General features: G+C 32.2%; 4 protein-coding genes across 9 annotated transcripts; 2 read left to right on the forward strand and 2 right to left on the reverse strand.

The window, feature by feature from the left end:
- LOC109354203 (G patch domain-containing protein 11) lies at positions 289 to 2,524 on the reverse strand. 2 transcript variants are annotated; one of them, XM_019596540.1, is made up of 5 exons: positions 2,335 to 2,524; positions 1,087 to 1,623; positions 907 to 972; positions 738 to 797; positions 289 to 598 (listed from the first exon to the last, which is right to left on the reverse strand). In XM_019596540.1, the coding sequence occupies exons 1-4, from the start codon at positions 2,464 to 2,466 to the stop codon at positions 738 to 740; spliced, it is 795 nt and encodes a 264-aa protein (XP_019452085.1). In that variant the 5' UTR covers positions 2,467 to 2,524; the 3' UTR covers positions 289 to 598. The 2 variants fall into 2 exon arrangements, with proteins under 2 accessions (XP_019452085.1, XP_019452084.1); XM_019596539.1 differs by having other exon boundaries at positions 289 to 797; positions 2,335 to 2,517.
- On the forward strand, positions 3,136 to 9,301 carry LOC109354199 (NADPH-dependent diflavin oxidoreductase 1). Of its 3 annotated transcripts, XM_019596533.1 has the most exons (13): positions 3,136 to 3,237; positions 3,741 to 3,906; positions 3,983 to 4,060; positions 4,154 to 4,258; positions 4,398 to 4,489; positions 4,936 to 5,120; positions 5,524 to 5,621; positions 6,206 to 6,280; positions 6,691 to 6,801; positions 6,959 to 7,081; positions 7,633 to 7,752; positions 8,145 to 8,361; positions 8,549 to 9,301. In XM_019596533.1, exons 2-13 carry the CDS (start codon positions 3,766 to 3,768, stop codon positions 9,076 to 9,078), a joined length of 1,875 nt encoding a protein of 624 aa, XP_019452078.1. In that variant the 5' UTR covers positions 3,136 to 3,237; positions 3,741 to 3,765; the 3' UTR covers positions 9,079 to 9,301. The 3 variants fall into 3 exon arrangements, with proteins under 3 accessions (XP_019452078.1, XP_019452079.1, XP_019452080.1); XM_019596534.1 differs by lacking the exon at positions 3,136 to 3,237 and having other exon boundaries at positions 3,863 to 3,906; positions 3,983 to 4,037; XM_019596535.1 differs by lacking the exons at positions 3,136 to 3,237; positions 3,741 to 3,906; positions 3,983 to 4,060 and having other exon boundaries at positions 4,155 to 4,251.
- On the reverse strand, positions 9,576 to 12,080 carry LOC109354202 (NADPH-dependent diflavin oxidoreductase 1-like). Its single transcript, XM_019596538.1, has 5 exons — positions 12,076 to 12,080; positions 11,796 to 11,918; positions 11,125 to 11,244; positions 10,516 to 10,732; positions 9,576 to 10,328 (listed from the first exon to the last, which is right to left on the reverse strand). The coding sequence occupies exons 2-5, from the start codon at positions 11,835 to 11,837 to the stop codon at positions 9,799 to 9,801; spliced, it is 909 nt and encodes a 302-aa protein (XP_019452083.1). The 5' UTR covers positions 11,838 to 11,918; positions 12,076 to 12,080; the 3' UTR covers positions 9,576 to 9,798.
- Positions 13,053 to 13,861, forward strand: LOC109354205. Of its 3 annotated transcripts, none has more exons than XM_019596543.1 (3): positions 13,053 to 13,173; positions 13,280 to 13,429; positions 13,562 to 13,861. In XM_019596543.1, the coding sequence occupies exons 2-3, from the start codon at positions 13,292 to 13,294 to the stop codon at positions 13,658 to 13,660; spliced, it is 237 nt and encodes a 78-aa protein (XP_019452088.1). In that variant the 5' UTR covers positions 13,053 to 13,173; positions 13,280 to 13,291; the 3' UTR covers positions 13,661 to 13,861. The 3 variants fall into 3 exon arrangements, with proteins under 3 accessions (XP_019452088.1, XP_019452086.1, XP_019452087.1); XM_019596541.1 differs by having other exon boundaries at positions 13,082 to 13,173; positions 13,269 to 13,429; XM_019596542.1 differs by having other exon boundaries at positions 13,090 to 13,177; positions 13,265 to 13,429.

The raw sequence follows: 19,328 nt of genomic DNA on the forward strand, positions 1-19,328 counted from the left end.
TTGTGTAATTTTAAATATATCATTCGGGTTTGGGGTAAGGATATTACATGTACCAAACCCGAACCCGAAAATTATACTTGGGTAAAACCCGAACCCAATCACAACGGGTTTTCCCGGTTAAATTCGGATTGGGTTTGGACGGGTACCCATGGGTTCAGTTTTCATTGCCATTCCTAATTTGAGTTAGGAATTAGGTACAAGTTAGAATGTATAACAGTTTGGTTTGATGAGTAGATACACTTTTTGTTGTCAAGGGATACTGTTTTTCATGTTAGTTTGGAAAGGCCATAAATTACAATCTAAAATTCTATAAACTAATCAAATGTTCACAATCTAAAGTTCCACTATGTAAACTATTCAGATGTTCACAATCTAAAATTCATAAAATGACAAGTTACCACGAAAAATTCATAGATGAACTGAAAAATTTCAAATAAACCATATCCTGCAATATGGTGCAACAGTTCTGTCCCTCGGATTGGAAATCAGGCAACCTCCAAGCTGAATGGTAATGAGAGTTCACTCCGAACAGACACAATTCATTTGTATAGTCACAATAAGTGGCCACAAGTACAGGCATACTGTAGTGCACTAGAGTGAATGACTTGAGACCCAATTATTCACCAGTTGTGAGCTTATCCACGTCCTTTGCAATATGCATTTACAGACAACAACACTTTCTTGGGATAAAGAACTAATGTGATGTTTGTTCAGTGCCTACATCAGAAATCTTCAATTTAGTGGTCATCTTCATTGGTTCCAGGGCAGTTGTCCAAAAGTGCATCCTTCGATTCGTACTGAAGAAATAAGAAAACGAAAAATCCAGAAATCAAAGTTAGAAACATAATGATCTACGAAAATATAGAGTTCATACTAAATATATAAAAGAAGATTAAGTCTACTCACTTTGCATCCACAAAAGAGGCAATAGTTAAAGTCATCTCTGAGTTTCATCAAAACATCATGTAATTCCTGCACCCATTTCATTGCCCTCGTCATCCACAGTAGAGTTGGATTCAATCAATTATAGATTAACTAAGCTCAATAATAATTAATCAGTGAAAAATATATGGTTAAATTATATACCTCTTCTGTTATTTTCTCCTCCTCTTCTTCTTCATCCTCTAGATCATCCTCATTCTTTTGTGTCTCCACAACTTCTCTATTCTCTAATTGATCAAGGGCAGCCTTTGCCTTATTGAAATTAACTACGATTCTCCTACTCTGCCATAGTGACTTTTGCCTAGACCCGAATTCCTCCATCAAAACCTCATCTTTTCTCCTTTTCCTGTCGACCATGATTTCCTCCTTTTTTCTCTTCTCCTTGTGGGCATCTTCTAAGCCTATACCAGCTCGTGAACGTCGTATTTCGAGTCCCACTGGTTCAGCAATGCCCAATCCCTGCTTGCCAAGGGCAGAACCTGGCGTATAGCCCATTTGCTTGAGCAGCTTAAACCCAATGTTAGATTGCGGAATTGGCACTTCCACTTTTGCTAAAGTCTGCTCATCCTCTTTTTGTTGCTTTTTTTCTCTATCGAGTTTCCGTCGCTCTTGCCAGCTAATAGTTGTTTTTAACTGATTCTTGGAAGACTTCATGGGAGGGTCTTTCTTGCTGGAAACAATCTACACAATAGGAGACCGACACAGGATGTTACCACTATGAAAGCCTAATTCCATTTGAACATATAATGTTTCCATTTCTTTATTTAATTTTAATAGAACTACATTAAAACCAGAATGTATCTTTAATCAGACAAACAAAACATCTTCATTTGGTTTGAAAGTAATTTTTATGGCTTAAACTTTTGAACTTCACAGGGTTCAAGAATACAGTAACAAATCCTTATATAGAAAACATAATTTCTATGATTGATTGAATTCCTTGATCTATGGAGGATCCTCTGCAATTAAAACAATGGGGAAATAAACTTTGCTATGGAATTTGAGGAGGAATATAACTTTCTAGGGCATTTGAAACTCAATTCTTTAAAACAAAGGACGACACAATGCGCAAAACTCACTCATTCTTAACGAGGTCCGGGAATATGTACACAACTTTATCCTCCAAGTCACAAAAAAGCAACATCACCATTGCACCAAAAACTAAAATTGTTTCAATTTTCAGGTGAGCCTCGGCGCATCAGTAAAATTGTTTTCCTTGGAGGGTGTGGGTGAGGTTGTACGCAACATCTACTCACATAGTCGTGTCATCTCCCGAAATTCACTAAGTAGGAGCCTTGTGTACTGGAACATTTTTAATGAGAAAAACAATTTGCATATGATAAATTAAAGTAGAATAAAAACCCAAAGAGCATTAGATGTAAAAGGAGAAACCTTTTTGGAAATAGAAATAGGTTGAGGATCCTGTGAAGGAAGAAAGCGAGAAAGGTCAGCCATGTAATCATCATCTTCATCTTCTTCTATGTTATTCTTCGTCTTCCAAGCTTCTGATTCTGAATCACCCATGCCACCTTAGGAACTAAATTACTCCTCAATTTTTATTAACTTTGCTTCATTCAAAAAATCAACATGGGTCAATTCAAATCTCAGTTAAGTTTTGAGAAGATCAAATTATGATCAAACTAAATTTTGGTTCAATTAGGTTATAGTAGTACCCGATTAGTATTTTGGAGGTAAAAAAGAGAAGATAATAGAATAAAAAATAATTTATTTTCTTAAATTTATTTATTATTTATATATGTCTAATTTCCCTTTTTTTTAATTTTTTCATTTAAAAATATAATATCAAAATAAAAACTAAAACATATTTCAAACAAAATTTAAGGAGATAATTATATGATGGTTATTCTTAAATAATAATAATATTTTGTAATTTGACTTCCCAATTTAGTTTGAAGTATAGCTGTAAAAATGTAATATATCGATCAGTTTGATCGAAAAATTGGCGAACTGATACAACACGAGTATTACACCAGTTAAATATCAAAACCGATACAAGTCAATCGAATTTAGTCAAAATCAGTGAACTAGTCGAAATTTCATTGATCCGGTTAAGTATAAAAAACGTTTGCACACATAATTTTTTTTTAAAATTAAAGAGCCCTAAACGGTGCCGTTTTATGCAGAGGGTTTCCAATCTCTTCTTCCACGGTTCCACGAACAACATTCTTCACCATCGTCTTCACTTTTCAACAGCATTCAACATCATCTTCCACCGCTTCTGTGATTCCAATCTCTTCCATCGTCTTCTTCATCTTCCAATCTTTTGAATTTGAGGTAACTTCTAATGTTTTCTTAACTTCTAACTTCTAATGTTCTCTTCTCATTTTTTTTTAGTTTTATAGATACAACTATGTCCATTAATATGCTCCTCATTGCTTTTCGATTGATATATGTTTAATACTTTAGACTTTGGATTTGTTAAATACTTCAAGTTGTTTGTTTATCTGAATTTTGACTAGATTATGAATATAGATTATAAATTTGAGTATCTACTCAATTTGTTTTCTTATATATATATATATATATATAATATAAGCATATATGTTCGGTTTAACCGGTAACTAGCCAGTTTAATTACTGTACCACTATACCAGCATCCTGACCGGTTTGATAACCGGTACGGTTTTAATAAGACTGGTTTGAAGTTTGTTCCTCTGACCTTGTGAGTTAGGTTTCAGTGGTGATAGATAATCTCTTCATCCATCTCTCACTTCCCTTTATATCTTTTCATTTCATTTCATAACTCTCTCTAACTTTTTTTGTATTGTTTGTTGTAGCTGTTGAGAGAGTCTACTATCAAAAATGAAAGAGCAGTGTAAGAAACTTTCCATAATATATGCAACTGAGACCGGTAATGCATCGGATGCAGCTGAACATATTGCTCGTCATGCTGAACGAAGATCTTGCCCTCTCAATCTTCTCTCTATTCATCAATATGACCCTGTCAGTCACTTTTTATATCCTAACTTATATTTTTCATTCTTTTCACATATATTAAATGCAATATTGCTGCTTACAGAGTTTGTTATCGTTTGAGGAAGCTGTTATTTTTGTGGTTTCTACCACTGGTCAAGGTGACACACCTGATTCCATGAAGGTTTTCATACATTTTCTTACTCTCTTTTTTAATTTATTACTTTTCATCTTCATTTCTTTATTGTTTTATTTTATTCTTCTTTTTACTCTGCAGATTTTTTGGAAGTTTCTTCTTCAGAGAAACCTCACTACTTCCTGGCTGAAAGGGGTTCATTATGCCGTGTTTGGTTTGGGTGATTCTAGTTACCCCAAGTACAATGTAATCATTAATTCTTTATCTATTATTGAATTTGTGTGAGCAATTAGAGATTGAATGATGTTGAATAGGACTTCAGTTTAGTAACCGTAATATGTTGATCCAAACCGATTTTACTGTCTTATTTTTTGAATGTTTACAGTTTGTTGCAAAGAAGCTGGACAAGAGATTAATGGACCTCGGAGGAACACCTATTGTGGAAAGAGGCTTGGGAGATGATCAGCACCCCTCCGGGTATCATTATAGATTACGTTGTTAATTAACAAGAGTTTCTTCTTTTATCAGAAGAAAAAAACCATAATTGTATCAGCTATTCCAAAACAGATTTAGTATAGAATACAGATCACATAGAATGAAATGAAGGATTGTTTGAATCATTGAACTAGAGTTATGGCTGCTGGTGTTTGTCTTTATTCTTTAACTTATAAGGTCACAATGGAAGAAACATGGGTTGTTTGAGTCATGGTCTTTGAATGATATTGATCTACCTTTAAGATTTCTGTATTAGATTTTTTACCTACTAGCTATGGAGAGCTCCATTATACTCCGTATGCTTTGTAGTCGATTTTGTTTTGTAATTAAGATTAATTTCTTCTTCTTCTTCTTCTTCTTCTTCTTCTTCCATGTATATTGTAATGTACAAATTTACTAGCTGGCTAAAGATGGTTATTTCTTTGTAGCTATGAAGGTTCTCTGGATCCGTGGATGTCTTCTCTTTGGAGAATGTTATATATGATTAAACCAGAATTCTTCCCAAATGGTCCTGATGTTCTGATTCTAGATACAGTATTGATTGATCAACCTAAAGTGCAAATCATTTATCACAACATTGATAGTGTAGAGTCACATTTTTCTACTGCCTCAGGTATGAGGTATCCCAAACTCATTATATCCTTGGATAACTTGCAATGTTCCTTTAGAAATTGTTGTTTGACCTCACACAATCTTTATATGTATATTGTATTTTTTGTTTACAACTTACTACCTTATGAATTGAATAGGATGCATATTGTATGCTTTGGTAATAAAACATTTTATATTAATTAATGAACGAGCACAAAAATGGTAGCACCCTTCGCCCTTGTTATTTTATGGTGTGGCCATTTTCCATTGTTTATAGGACGTTGTTGGATAGTTGTATGTTTGAATTTACAGGCCCATGATAAAGTCTTTCAAGTTATCAGTGCTTAATCTGCAACAAGCATCTTGATTCTTGTCATATTTTTTACCTGATCTTATTTTACTAGATTAACATGTCATTCTTTCAGATTTAACACGTCTTGAGATTCAAGTTGGGAGTGCTCGTTCATTGCATCCGGGTAAATCATCTCCTGACAGAAGTAGGCCTGACTGCTTTCTTAAGATGGTATTGTATAAGACACCTTATCATTGCATAGTTGTAACTTGTAAGCATTACTATCGTTAGAATATTCACATTTTGCTGAAGCTGACACTATAGTCAGTACTCAGTGGCAGTTACTGATAAATCGGTAGCAGTGCATTGTCCATCTATTTGGAAGCATTTTTCCAGCCAACCTACATAGTTAATAGATCAATTCATCAGCGCTATTGAATCAAGAATAAGATATTTGATATGCAGTATTGTGGCGCTGTATATCCATTAACTGTAACATAGGGAGTGTTAGTTCTGTATCAATCAAGAGAAGTATGTGTAATTTGACTTTAAAGATGGATTGTGATAATCGAGAACTGGTATGTGCTTTGAACAAATTCATGGAATGATTTAATAATAATGCAAGTGTTGTTCTTTTATCAAAAAAACAAGACATTAATCTTAAAAATGAAGATAATTACTCATATATTGCTACAGCAACTATCGGTTTAAATTGTTAGTTTTCCACAAAATGAGTTTCATATGATAATGATTTATCTACCACCTAGGCATAATTGTCTGCTGTATGCCTCAATTTATTTGATTCTGATATGCAGGTCAAGAATCTTCCTTTGACCAGGTCAAACCATGGAAAAGATGTTCGTCATTTTGAATTTGAATTTGTTTCAGATGTAAGCTGCCTTGTTATTTTGTCTTCTTTAATTCCCTTGTGTATATATGTGTATAGACTTGATTTTTCTAATTATTATTGCATGCCATTTATATATATTAAAAGCAGATTAAGTTGCCAATGGAGGTTGCTCTAGTTGGTAAGGAATTTACTCATAGCCTACAAGGTCGTGAGTTCAAGTCCCGTTGCCGATATGAGGTCTTCGTTGGTGGGTAATCTGTAAGCGCTTGTAGAGCCGTGAGGTTTGCCTTGACCCTGGTGAACCCGTGGATCCAACTCACCTAAACGTTTGCTGACAAAAAAAAGCAGACTACGTTACTTCAAATTCGATTTTTACATTGAATGATAAAATAGCTACAAGGTTATTCATCTTCATAATTTGAATTAAGAGATGCATTATGGGTTCTCCAGGCCATTGAATATGATGTTGGTGATGTCCTTGACATTCTCCCTGGTCAAGATGTAGCTGCAGTTGATGCTTTCATACGACGCTGCAACTTGGATCCTGATTCTTTCATCACTGTAAGTCTTTCATGATTAATTAATATTGTAATTCTTCTATACGTTGGTTGGTCAGTGTTGAATGCATATTATGCTACCTCATGTCCATATATAAATGTGTCCTTCATACACTATTTGACACGTATAATCAACTGCTAAGAAATATCCTAAATTCCAGGTTAAACCCAGAGAATTGGATGATTGCAGTGCACTTGGTTCTAGAGTTCCTGTTAAATTAAGAACTTTTGTGGAATTGACAATGGATGTGGCTTCAGCTTCACCTCGACGGTATTTCTTTGAGGCAAGATTCAGTATGTTTTGACTGTCCTTTCATAATTTGTACATTATATGATAGGAAACCTTATTATATACTTATAGACCAGCAGACTCCAATACTAACAATTATTATACCCAATTCTGTAACAATATAGTCCTAATTATATACAGTTAATAGGCTGATTCCTCATTTCTTGTCATTCCTAATTTGTACATTATATGATAGTAAACCTTATTATTCATACTTAAGGCCAGCAGATTCCTAGGCTAACAATTATTATACCCAATTCTATAATACTAGAGTCCTTATTGTCTGTTTTCCTACAGTTCCCTTCGTTCCTTAGCTGAGTGCTTGGGGCATGGTACTTCTATCTTTCTTCTACAATATGTAATACATATCATTTAATTTTTTTTCTGATGCATGATGATTTCTTAAATAATGAGATAGAGAGATGGTAAAAAAAGTGGACATCATTTTGGATATGTTGAGCTTCTGCTTAAATCTTATTAACATGCTTTTTATATGCCTGTAACTTCCAACATGAGAATCTTACTTGCAATAATTTCATGTTACAGGTCATGAGCTTTTTTGCTACAGCTGAACATGAGAGGGAAAGACTCAATTATTTTGCTTCGCCTGAAGGAAGAGATGACCTGTACCAATACAATCAGAAGGAAAGGAGAACTGTTCTTGAGGTAGTGCCTTTGAGTTGTGTGGATTTTACTTTGAGTCAATTTTTGTCATTTTTGTGAACTGAATTCTTCTCCTAACTGATGCGTTGGGCAGTTTCATATTTGTTTGGCTTACAAGAAAGGGTTGAATGGTTAAGTGATTTGCTTTGATATTAAAAGAATTTAAATGGGTCCATAAATGGAGAAGAATTGAGGAAGTAATAATTAAAAAGTTTGGTGGTTCTTTTACGGAACAAAAAAAGTGTGCTCTAAAAAATGTTGATGTATAATAGAAATACCAGATATATGCTCTTGGTGGTTAATAAAAACAATTGAGATGCTCCTCGATCAGCTGATTTTGTTTTCAGTCCATTTCATGTAATCAAACTTATGCGTATGTTTTTTTGTAAATAAAGGTGTTGGAGGATTTTCCTTCTGTGGAAATGCCATTTCAGTGGCTAGTCCAATTGGTTCCTCCACTGAAAACAAGAGCATTCTCCATATCTTCTTCTCAATCATCTCACCACAATCAAGTACACTTGACTGTAAATGTTGTGTCCTGGACCACACCTTACAAGAGGAAAAAGAAAGGACTGTGCTCCTCATGGCTAGCAGCGTTAGATCCTGAAGATGGTATGTTCACAAATTAAGCGACTTCTTGCAGTTTGTTTTTGTTAAGTATCCACCAGTTTACCCAATTATGTGCTTAATTATTTTTGGTTCAACCATACTTTTGGTTTCTGTATGTCAAAAGTTCAGTTTCAATTTCGTCCAAAACAAGTATACTTTAACTGCGTATTGTTTTTGTTGCTTTAAGCAGCCAACTTTGTTCCAGCATGGTTCCATAAAGGTTCCCTTCCTAAACCGCCACCATCACTTCCCCTCATACTTGTCGGACCTGGGACGGGATGTGCACCTTTTCGTGGATTTGTGGAGGAAAGAGCCCTGCAGAGTGAAACTACTTCCACAGCTCCAATTATGTTCTTCTTTGGCTGTCAGAATGTTGACGGTGACTTTTTGTACCAAGACTTGTGGCTATCTCATGCACAGAACAATGGGGTACTTTCAGAAGCAAAAGGTGGTGGTTTCTATGTTGCTTTCTCAAGAGACCAAACCCAGAAAGTTTATGTTCAGCATAAGATGAAGGAACAAAGCCAAAGGATCTGGAACCTACTAGCTGAGGGGGCTGCTGTTTATATAGCAGGTTCTTCAACCAAAATGCCTACAGATGTAACATCAGCTTTTGAGGAAATTGTATCCAAAGAAAATGAGGTTTCAAGTGATGTTGCAGTTAGGTGGATTAGGGCATTAGAAAGGTCTGGTAAGTATCATATTGAGGCATGGTCTTAGAATTCTTGAGTTCTTAGGAATTTTAAAGGTAGCATTCTTTGGGTTAACAGAACTAGATATAACATTGTCTTGTTTTCTTTGGTCCCATCTCTTTGTGCAAAACCAAATTATTTATATCTTTTGGTTCTGTTCTATTTATATAATATACCAAACACAATAAAATACATATGTTTTGTTCTGTTTTTACATGTTCTGTCAAGAATATCCACTAATGCAGTTTCTCGAATGAGGGTGTTTGGTTGACTTAGATTTTGGTTGTAAATGTGGAACTTTGGTACTACATTTATTTCCAATAAAAGGCAACTTCCCTTTATTATTGTTTGCTTCCTTTTAATTTTTGAGCAATATATATATATATATATATATATATATATATTGCTCAAAAATTAAAAGGAAGCAAACAATAATAAAGGGAAGTTGCCTTTTATTGGAAATAAATGTAGTACCAAAGTTCCACATTTACAACCAAAATCTAAGTCAACCAAACACCCTCATTCGAGAAACTGCATTAGTGGATATTCTTGACAGAACATGTAAAAACAGAACAAAACATATGTATTTTATTGTGTTTGGTATATTATATAAATAGAACAGAACCAAAAGATATAAATAATTTGGTTTTGCACAAAGAGATGGGACCAAAGAAAACAAGACAATGTTATATCTAGTTCTGTTAACCCAAAGAATGCTACCTTTAAAATTCCTAAGAACTCAAGAATTCTAAGACCATGCCTCAATATGATACTTACCAGACCTTTCTAATGCCCTAATCCACCTAACTGCAACATCACTTGAAACCTCATTTTCTTTGGATACAATTTCCTCAAAAGCTGATGTTACATCTGTAGGCATTTTGGTTGAAGAACCTGCTATATAAACAGCAGCCCCCTCAGCTAGTAGGTTCCAGATCCTTTGGCTTTGTTCCTTCATCTTATGCTGAACATAAACTTTCTGGGTTTGGTCTCTTGAGAAAGCAACATAGAAACCACCACCTTTTGCTTCTGAAAGTACCCCATTGTTCTGTGCATGAGATAGCCACAAGTCTTGGTACAAAAAGTCACCGTCAACATTCTGACAGCCAAAGAAGAACATAATTGGAGCTGTGGAAGTAGTTTCACTCTGCAGGGCTCTTTCCTCCACAAATCCACGAAAAGGTGCACATCCCGTCCCAGGTCCGACAAGTATGAGGGGAAGTGATGGTGGCGGTTTAGGAAGGGAACCTTTATGGAACCATGCTGGAACAAAGTTGGCTGCTTAAAGCAACAAAAACAATACGCAGTTAAAGTATACTTGTTTTGGACGAAATTGAAACTGAACTTTTGACATACAGAAACCAAAAGTATGGTTGAACCAAAAATAATTAAGCACATAATTGGGTAAACTGGTGGATACTTAACAAAAACAAACTGCAAGAAGTCGCTTAATTTGTGAACATACCATCTTCAGGATCTAACGCTGCTAGCCATGAGGAGCACAGTCCTTTCTTTTTCCTCTTGTAAGGTGTGGTCCAGGACACAACATTTACAGTCAAGTGTACTTGATTGTGGTGAGATGATTGAGAAGAAGATATGGAGAATGCTCTTGTTTTCAGTGGAGGAACCAATTGGACTAGCCACTGAAATGGCATTTCCACAGAAGGAAAATCCTCCAACACCTTTATTTACAAAAAAACATACGCATAAGTTTGATTACATGAAATGGACTGAAAACAAAATCAGCTGATCGAGGAGCATCTCAATTGTTTTTATTAACCACCAAGAGCATATATCTGGTATTTCTATTATACATCAACATTTTTTAGAGCACACTTTTTTTGTTCCGTAAAAGAACCACCAAACTTTTTAATTATTACTTCCTCAATTCTTCTCCATTTATGGACCCATTTAAATTCTTTTAATATCAAAGCAAATCACTTAACCATTCAACCCTTTCTTGTAAGCCAAACAAATATGAAACTGCCCAACGCATCAGTTAGGAGAAGAATTCAGTTCACAAAAATGACAAAAATTGACTCAAAGTAAAATCCACACAACTCAAAGGCACTACCTCAAGAACAGTTCTCCTTTCCTTCTGATTGTATTGGTACAGGTCATCTCTTCCTTCAGGCGAAGCAAAATAATTGAGTCTTTCCCTCTCATGTTCAGCTGTAGCAAAAAAGCTCATGACCTGTAACATGAAATTATTGCAAGTAAGATTCTCATGTTGGAAGTTACAGGCATATAAAAAGCATGTTAATAAGATTTAAGCAGAAGCTCAACATATCCAAAATGATGTCCACTTTTTTTACCATCTCTCTATCTCATTATTTAAGAAATCATCATGCATCAGAAAAAAAATTAAATGATATGTATTACATATTGTAGAAGAAAGATAGAAGTACCATGCCCCAAGCACTCAGCTAAGGAACGAAGGGAACTGTAGGAAAACAGACAATAAGGACTCTAGTATTATAGAATTGGGTATAATAATTGTTAGCCTAGGAATCTGCTGGCCTTAAGTATGAATAATAAGGTTTACTATCATATAATGTACAAATTAGGAATGACAAGAAATGAGGAATCAGCCTATTAACTGTATATAATTAGGACTATATTGTTACAGAATTGGGTATAATAATTGTTAGTATTGGAGTCTGCTGGTCTATAAGTATATAATAAGGTTTCCTATCATATAATGTACAAATTATGAAAGGACAGTCAAAACATACTGAATCTTGCCTCAAAGAAATACCGTCGAGGTGAAGCTGAAGCCACATCCATTGTCAATTCCACAAAAGTTCTTAATTTAACAGGAACTCTAGAACCAAGTGCACTGCAATCATCCAATTCTCTGGGTTTAACCTGGAATTTAGGATATTTCTTAGCAGTTGATTATACGTGTCAAATAGTGTATGAAGGACACATTTATATATGGACATGAGGTAGCATAATATGCATTCAACACTGACCAACCAACGTATAGAAGAATTACAATATTAATTAATCATGAAAGACTTACAGTGATGAAAGTATATATATATATAAAGTGTAAGAGTTTTTTATCCAATCATTATATTATCTACCTTCATATTTAATTATAATTAACTTTTCAACAAAGGGTAATATAAATCAATGGTGAACGATATACTGACTATGTATAAACCATTATATTGACATTGCAGAGATATTATACTCTTTTACAGACTACAACATCAAAAATTTTCAATGAATACTTATTTATTATAATGTTCATTTTTATGGATGGACTAAATACTTAAAATGATTAAAATCAACTATAAGGACTAAAAACACAGTTATACATAAATTAAAATAGTTTTTATATACAAAATAAATTTATACGAATTATTAAGATAGTATAGAATTGAAAATATTTTAAATAAACATGTAATGCTTTTATTTAATGGACTATTACTATTTTTTTGCTTAATACAAACTCATTTATTTTTTATGATATATAAGAACCCACTATTTATCATGAACAATATATTTTCAAAATTACTTTCATGCTTTTATTTGATGAACAATATATTTGTTATGATATATAAGAACTCATAATATATGAAGCACTACTATTTTTTCTTCTCAAGATTATGTTGAGTAGATATCATTTAAATTTATTTCAAGTGAAAATGATATATATCTAATTTAAGATTTAAAATATTAGAATAAATTGAATAGTGTTATATTCATCAAATTACTTAATCATGGTCAAATACATGGCCTAAGTATAGATATGTTACTTTGCAATGGAACCCAGATCTATTCCTCTCTCTTAGGGGTTGCAAATCTAATTTTTTTACTAGAAAAAATACGTATTTATTGTTATTGCATTATCCATCATTCATATTTAATGATCATTACATAAAAAAATATATAAATAATATACCGATTGTATATAAATTTTTATAATAACATTCCATAGATATTGCACTCGTTTATTTTTAAATTTATTTTTATGCTGTTTTGATAGAATGGGTATAAAACTCTGTTTTAACGAACAATTCCTTTTGGCCCATTATCACTATTGAGAAACCCTAGCAAGAGCTTTCTCTCTCTCTCTCTCTCTCTGATCTCCTCTGTAATCTGTAACCAATAGGTAATGTATTTAATTCTCATATGATTTGTTACTAGTTAATGTCTTCAATTTGTTATTTGTTATTACTTATTAGTAATGAAATTGAGTTTGTTTAGAAGGGAAGAAGAAGAAGAAGAAGATGAATGGGGCATTTAGTGGTAGTAGGATAATGGAGATAGTGAAGAAACATGATTCTGGTGGTCTCCTTTGGAAGAGAATCAAACTCACCACTACTCGTAAAGCCAATGCTAAGAAGCGTCTCTTTCGCGTTTGGCAGGTTCCATTTTCAATTTCATTTTCAATTTTAATTTTAATTTTATCACTATTGCCATCTATTCAACAATTTTTAGTATCTCGTATTCCCGATAACTTACGGCACATTTCGCTGTCTTTTTTATTCAAAATAAAGAATGAAGCTGTCTTGAAGGCATGTTCTACACCAGCTCCTTCAACAACTTCTTCTGGAAGTGCCGACCAAGCTCATGAGAATGTTACAAACAGTAATTAAGATGAATCGTACGCCGTTCTATAATGGTTGGCTTATCTGTCTGAAGCAAATTTGTAAGTTTTGAAATTGCATTACCAGCAAATATGATGATGATTCATAATAACTTAGGTTTGTTTGGACATTTTATGAGGCACAGAATGGAATATTATAGACTTTGATTAAATGGATTGAATAACAAGTTCTTGTGCCATTGTTTAGATATGTAATAATGATAGAACAGAGTAATATTTTCATTCTTCGGAAGTTTTACACTATGTTTGGTTGAGGGGAAAGGGAAAGGATTTTTGTTTGGTTCAACCTCGGAAAGGGAGAGAAGGTAAAATTAAAGGGCCGAAATCCCTCCCATCCATGTACTGTGGAGGGAATCTAGAATTAGTGGAAAATTCATGTGGTAAATAATAGACTACAACATCCTCATACATTTTTATCTTAAATTTAAAATTCGGAGTTCATTAGCCGATGTAACCCTCATTAATTCAAATTTAACCTTGTCCATGATGCCACTCCAACTTTCTAGTTTAAGACTTGTAGCAGCTTCCATGAAGCGCAAAACAGAGATCACACTACTAGTACTTCATACTATGCTTTAAGTTTGAGCATTTTATTACTTGCTTGACCGTAGTTACCTAGTATGTGGTGTGGGTATATGGTTCACTTAGATACATTGTTCGTCACTTTTTACATTATTTTTTCTGAGACCTTTATGATGAACTCGATACGTGATTAGCGATACCATGAATTGGGTACACGACACTTAGGTTCAATGAGAGAGTCGTCTAACTATGTCCATTTTTGATCGACATGGTGTTTTGACTGCTATGCACTGCCAATTCTTTGAATTGGTAAGTCTATATTGTGGTTGGGCAGTAGTTTATTGAATTTCTTGAGACATACTTAATACTGTGACTGATTTAATAAACAGTCACCTACCTTATTGACAACCTCTTGTTAATATTAGTGGACCTGATGCTATGCTATAATCAATGAAGTTTGGTTTTATTTTGTAGTGTTGAACTGAATAGAATCACCTTTTCTGCACTAATGATAATAAACAAACCATATGATTCAAGTGAATTAGACTCAGAGGTGTGATACGTGATAGAAATGTGTCATTCAAGCTTAGGGAAATTTTAGCGTACAAATATATAAGATCCGCAATATTATGAGACAAAATGTTGAGAGTTTGTGGGTTTTGAAGATGATTTATGTGTGTATATTTTTTCATTGAGATTTTGAAGTATATGCTATTACTTTCAGGTTTTAGGATATAGATATTTTTGTGTTAAGAGTAAAAAGAAAAATTGAATAAGGGCTTTGCATACACAATTGTTTCTGTAGAGGTGGCAAACAGTTTGGGCCACAAAATAGCAGCCTTTGCTTATACCTAAGAAAAGCCAGCATGGGCTGGGCCCAACCCAGACTTAAAATTCTGGTTTAAACTATGACAAACCTCGTTAAACCGGAATAATCTAAAAAGGGAACCTAACGGTTCACTTGATATTAAAGTAGAATGTCGTTCTTATGTTTTATTTTACTACAGTTCAAAAAAGTTGAAGAGATGTTATCTCTACATAATTATTAATTATATAGAATTTTGCATTTATAGATAATTAATTAAATATGAAATCATTTGTTGAATGATTTAATTGTTTAAATTGGTTAAACTTAATATGAGAATTCTTCTGGTTTAATGTTCAACATAACAACATCGTCGTAATCCCTTTTTTTCCAAGGCATTTTATTTTCAAGAAAAAAGAATAATAATAATAATAATAATAGTAAATAAAAAATGAAATTGAATGTTGTCATTGACTTAATTAATTGTAGAGATGACAATGGGTGCTAGACTTGTGGGTACTCATAACAAGTCCGGGTTGAACAACTTATTTAAGAATAAATTAAAATAGTTTTTTACAACATAAATTTATATGAATTTCTTAAATAATGTAGAATTGAAAATAAATATGTAATGCTTTTTTTTATGAATTATTATTATTATTTTGCTTAATACAAACTCATGTATTTCTTATGATATATAAGAGCTTACTATTTATCATAAACAAAATATTTTAAATTTTATCTTTTTATTTGATGGAATATTACTATTATTTTGTTTACTTCAAACTCATTTATTTGTTATGATATATAAAACTCATAAGTTATGAATGAACTAAATTTATATAAGAACTCATAATATATGAAATACTACTATTCAAGATTATGTTTAGTGGATATCATTTATATTTATTTTGAGTGAAAGTGTATCTAATTTAAGGTTTTAGATATTAGAGTAAATTAAATAGTACTAAATTTACCAAATTGCTTCATCATGATCAATTATATCACCAAAGTATAGACATGACCACTTTATAATGGATCGTGAATCTATTCACATGTTTTCAGAACGAAATATGATAAGTAGAATTTGTTTATCCAATTACAATAAAAGACTTATGATTGTTATGATTGGACCATCCTTATAGATTATAGCATGAAGATGCAACATTAAGTAACAAGGGAAGAAGAGTTTGATATATATATAATGTGAAGGTTTTTTTGTAGTTAATCTAATAATCTATCATTCATCACTAAAAAAATGAGGAGCTGATAGTGATTGCATATATATTAAACTTTTATATTATTTTAAACTGCAATGTTTAAACTCTTAAAAGAATATGATCATTATATATTTACGTTGTATAATATGATCACTTAGATTCAATTACTTTGCTTGATAACTTGATTTTAATCTTTCCTTTTAAGTCTTCTATGGTGAGATATATACCATTTTTGAATCATATCTTTATAACAATAGTTTCTTATAAAGTTTTCTACTCATCATTCAAGTTAATGACTTCATACTTGAATATATTCAACATTATATATAGAGTTTGACCTAGGCCTAGAAATAAAATTGCTTATGGAATTACAATTCAATAACTAGAATAACAAAAATATAATGGGATGAAGTCATCTTATAAAATGAGTAGTGATATGGTTTTGGTTAACTTTGTAAAAGATAAAAAAGATAAAAAAGATATGAAGGTGCTCCATGTAATTTAAAAGAATAACTTTCAAAGATAAAGGGTACTTTCAATTAGGTCCACAAAATAAATTATACTTAAATCTCAAAAAGAAAATAAATTAATCAAAACTGAGTAGTACAATTGTATTACAAAGTACCTCATATGGAAAATACAAAATTGGGCAAAAAGAAAATAAAGACAATGACTCATTTTCAAGTTAAGTAGCTCTAGAGCATGATTAAAAGGGGAATCAAAACAACTTAATTTTATAACCAAACAAGTAATTTAACTAGAGGCCAATCTACTTAGGGGCAGGAGGGGGCAACTGCCCTCCCTGAATTTTTAAAAAAACTTCAGATATTTTTGGGTAAATTTTTTTAATATATTTATTTCACTCATATTTAAATTAAAACCTAATTTATTAATTTTGGACAGTACACATGGCAGATTCAATCATTAATCAAGATATTTTTTTTATTGAAAATATAGTGATTTATACTCAAAAGGAAATAACTAAAATTTTACACCTGATTCAATTATCGATAAGATTAAGTATTTAAAAATACGAAAAGTGACATTTTAAATGAATGTAAGTTTTTTAACATCTTTAGTTGTTAATTAACGTTATTTAGAATTAAGAGTAAATACTTATTTCAGTCCCTCATATTTTTCGACCTTATCAATTTGGTCCTTCAAAAATTGTAAAACCCAAAATAATCTCTAAAATTCAAATGTGGGTCAAATTACTTCATTTTACGATCATACTTGTAATTTTATGACCATTTTAGATTCTTAATTTTCTGAGAGACCAAACTCATAAGATCGAAAAACATGAAGAACCAAAATGTGTATTTATTCTAAAATTAATATGTTGTTTTGAAACATTGAAACAAACAAAAAAAAAAAAAATATATATATATATATATATTATTTTTAATCAAATAATGTTAATTATAAAATTATGATTAAATATTTTTGCTCATAGGGCAAAATCCGCCACTAATTATAACCAGACAAAAGCATAAGAAACAACTTTATTTAGGTGCACACACATGAAGTTTTATCACTTGCCATTTAGATGAAAGTTGATAACTTATATTGTCTCAAAATCGATTCAAATTGCAACAAAAGTTTTTTTATATTAAACTTTACACCTTTTTGGAGCATATTTGTTGTCTCACAAGTTGTACTACTACATGTATCATTAGTCTGTGATTGGTTGAAAAAATATATTTAAGTTAAAAAATTAATAATTAACTATTCTTTGACCAATCACAAGTGATGACACAAACAATGATACAAACTGTGAGACAACAGACGTGTAACCAATTCTTTGTTGATAAAAATGAGTGTAGTAAATAATTTTCTTATTACTTCCTCCATTTTATTTTGTTAAAGAGGAAAACTGTTGGAGAGAAGAGAGGAACACAATTTTAGGTAAAAGGGGAAGCATGATTCCTTTCACTATCTGTAGGATTATTATCTTTGCTCTGGCAACATACAATGGTTGGAGATGGTCAAAAAGAAGAAAAAGAAAGAATGGAATAAATTAAGCTAAAGAATAAAGATGACAACCTTTTTGGACATCAATGACCATCAAACTTGATAGACTCTTGTACATTATATGAATGTGGTCAAATGAACAATTAATCTTGACTTTTAGCAATGTTTTAGTGTGTGTTTGCTTTCACATTTGTGAGGCTTCAAACATGGGTTTGGTTAGACACATAATGTTGTACCAAACAAGAATTTGTTGTCTTAATTTATATTTCATATTAGTTTGGACGATGATTATCTCAAATACTAGAGAGTCCAATACTGAATGAAGCATGATTATAAGTTAGTTTTTAAAATTAAATTAAAATAAAAAAATTATCTTTATTCTCATATTCTGATATTGAACTCTCTAATATTGCAGAAGATTTACCGCTTTGGTTGCTGATTTTCTTAGTTTCCAAAGACACTAATTATAATTTCTTAAGAAAAAAACCCTTTTACAAATACTTGTATTATTGAATAAGTAAAAATGTAATGCATTTAATAGATAAATAATATACAAAAAAAAATTATTTCAACTTATGTTATAACCTATTGTTGTGCAAGTGGGCACTACAGAATGTAGTATAAAGATTGGAATTATTGAGCAAGTTCTGTACAAGTGCAATCACGTTAAGCAATGGTAAGAGGGATTTAGATTCTTGGTATAAAATCTTTTAAATGGCACCCACTGAATATTGAAACCTTCCCACCAATCTTGATCTCAGCTTACTTAGCTTGTCTAATAATTAATCTTCTACCACACCCATTATTACATAAAATTACATGTGTTGGATCAAATTGTAACCGGGGAGCCTCCAATTACCGACAAGTTCCATTGTTACCAGGGTATGATAAGAGTGAAGAGTCACAAGTAAGACACCACGTCTTGAACCAAAACCTTAAGGCATTAGTTCCATGAGTCTTTTCTACTTATAAACTCTTCCATTTCTCCATTATATTCAATATGGAACTTTCACTCTTCAATAAACCAAACAACTTTCACTTATTAGCTAAGGATTTAAATCCAGGTAATGATTGTGTTGAGGTCATGATGGTGTTGTAGTTGTTTATAGGTTAACATCATTAAGTAATTTATAGGTTAG

Source organism: Lupinus angustifolius, chromosome LG08, assembly GCF_001865875.1.
Source record: "Lupinus angustifolius cultivar Tanjil chromosome LG08, LupAngTanjil_v1.0, whole genome shotgun sequence".
NCBI lineage: Eukaryota > Viridiplantae > Streptophyta > Magnoliopsida > Fabales > Fabaceae > Lupinus > Lupinus angustifolius.

What these genes read in the sequence shown, in the direction of transcription:
- LOC109354199 (XM_019596533.1), top strand. Translation starts at nt 3,766, where the DNA reads ATGAAAGAGCAGTGTAAGAAACTTTCCATAATATATGCAACTGAGACC. An exon ending in ACACACCTGATTCCATGAAG is followed by an intron (nt 4,061 to 4,153) that starts GTTTTCATACAT and finishes TTTACTCTGCAG; the next exon opens with ATTTTTTGGAAGTTTCTTCT. An exon ending in ATCCTGATTCTTTCATCACT is followed by an intron (nt 6,802 to 6,958) that starts GTAAGTCTTTCA and finishes CCTAAATTCCAG; the next exon opens with GTTAAACCCAGAGAATTGGA.
- LOC109354203 (XM_019596540.1), bottom strand. Translation starts at nt 2,466, where the DNA reads ATGGGTGATTCAGAATCAGAAGCTTGGAAGACGAAGAATAACATAGAA. An exon ending in CTATTTCTATTTCCAAAAAG is followed by an intron (nt 1,624 to 2,334) that starts GTTTCTCCTTTT and finishes CCTATTGTGTAG; the next exon opens with ATTGTTTCCAGCAAGAAAGA. An exon ending in GCCTCTTTTGTGGATGCAAA is followed by an intron (nt 798 to 906) that starts GTGAGTAGACTT and finishes TTATTTCTTCAG; the next exon opens with TACGAATCGAAGGATGCACT.
- LOC109354202 (XM_019596538.1), bottom strand. Translation starts at nt 11,837, where the DNA reads ATGGATGTGGCTTCAGCTTCACCTCGACGGTATTTCTTTGAG. An exon ending in CTCGACGGTATTTCTTTGAG is followed by an intron (nt 11,245 to 11,795) that starts GCAAGATTCAGT and finishes TTCATGTTACAG; the next exon opens with GTCATGAGCTTTTTTGCTAC. An exon ending in AGCGTTAGATCCTGAAGATG is followed by an intron (nt 10,329 to 10,515) that starts GTATGTTCACAA and finishes TGCTTTAAGCAG; the next exon opens with CCAACTTTGTTCCAGCATGG.
- LOC109354205 (XM_019596543.1), top strand. Translation starts at nt 13,292, where the DNA reads ATGAATGGGGCATTTAGTGGTAGTAGGATAATGGAGATAGTGAAGAAA. An exon ending in GTCTCTTTCGCGTTTGGCAG is followed by an intron (nt 13,430 to 13,561) that starts GTTCCATTTTCA and finishes TTCAAAATAAAG; the next exon opens with AATGAAGCTGTCTTGAAGGC.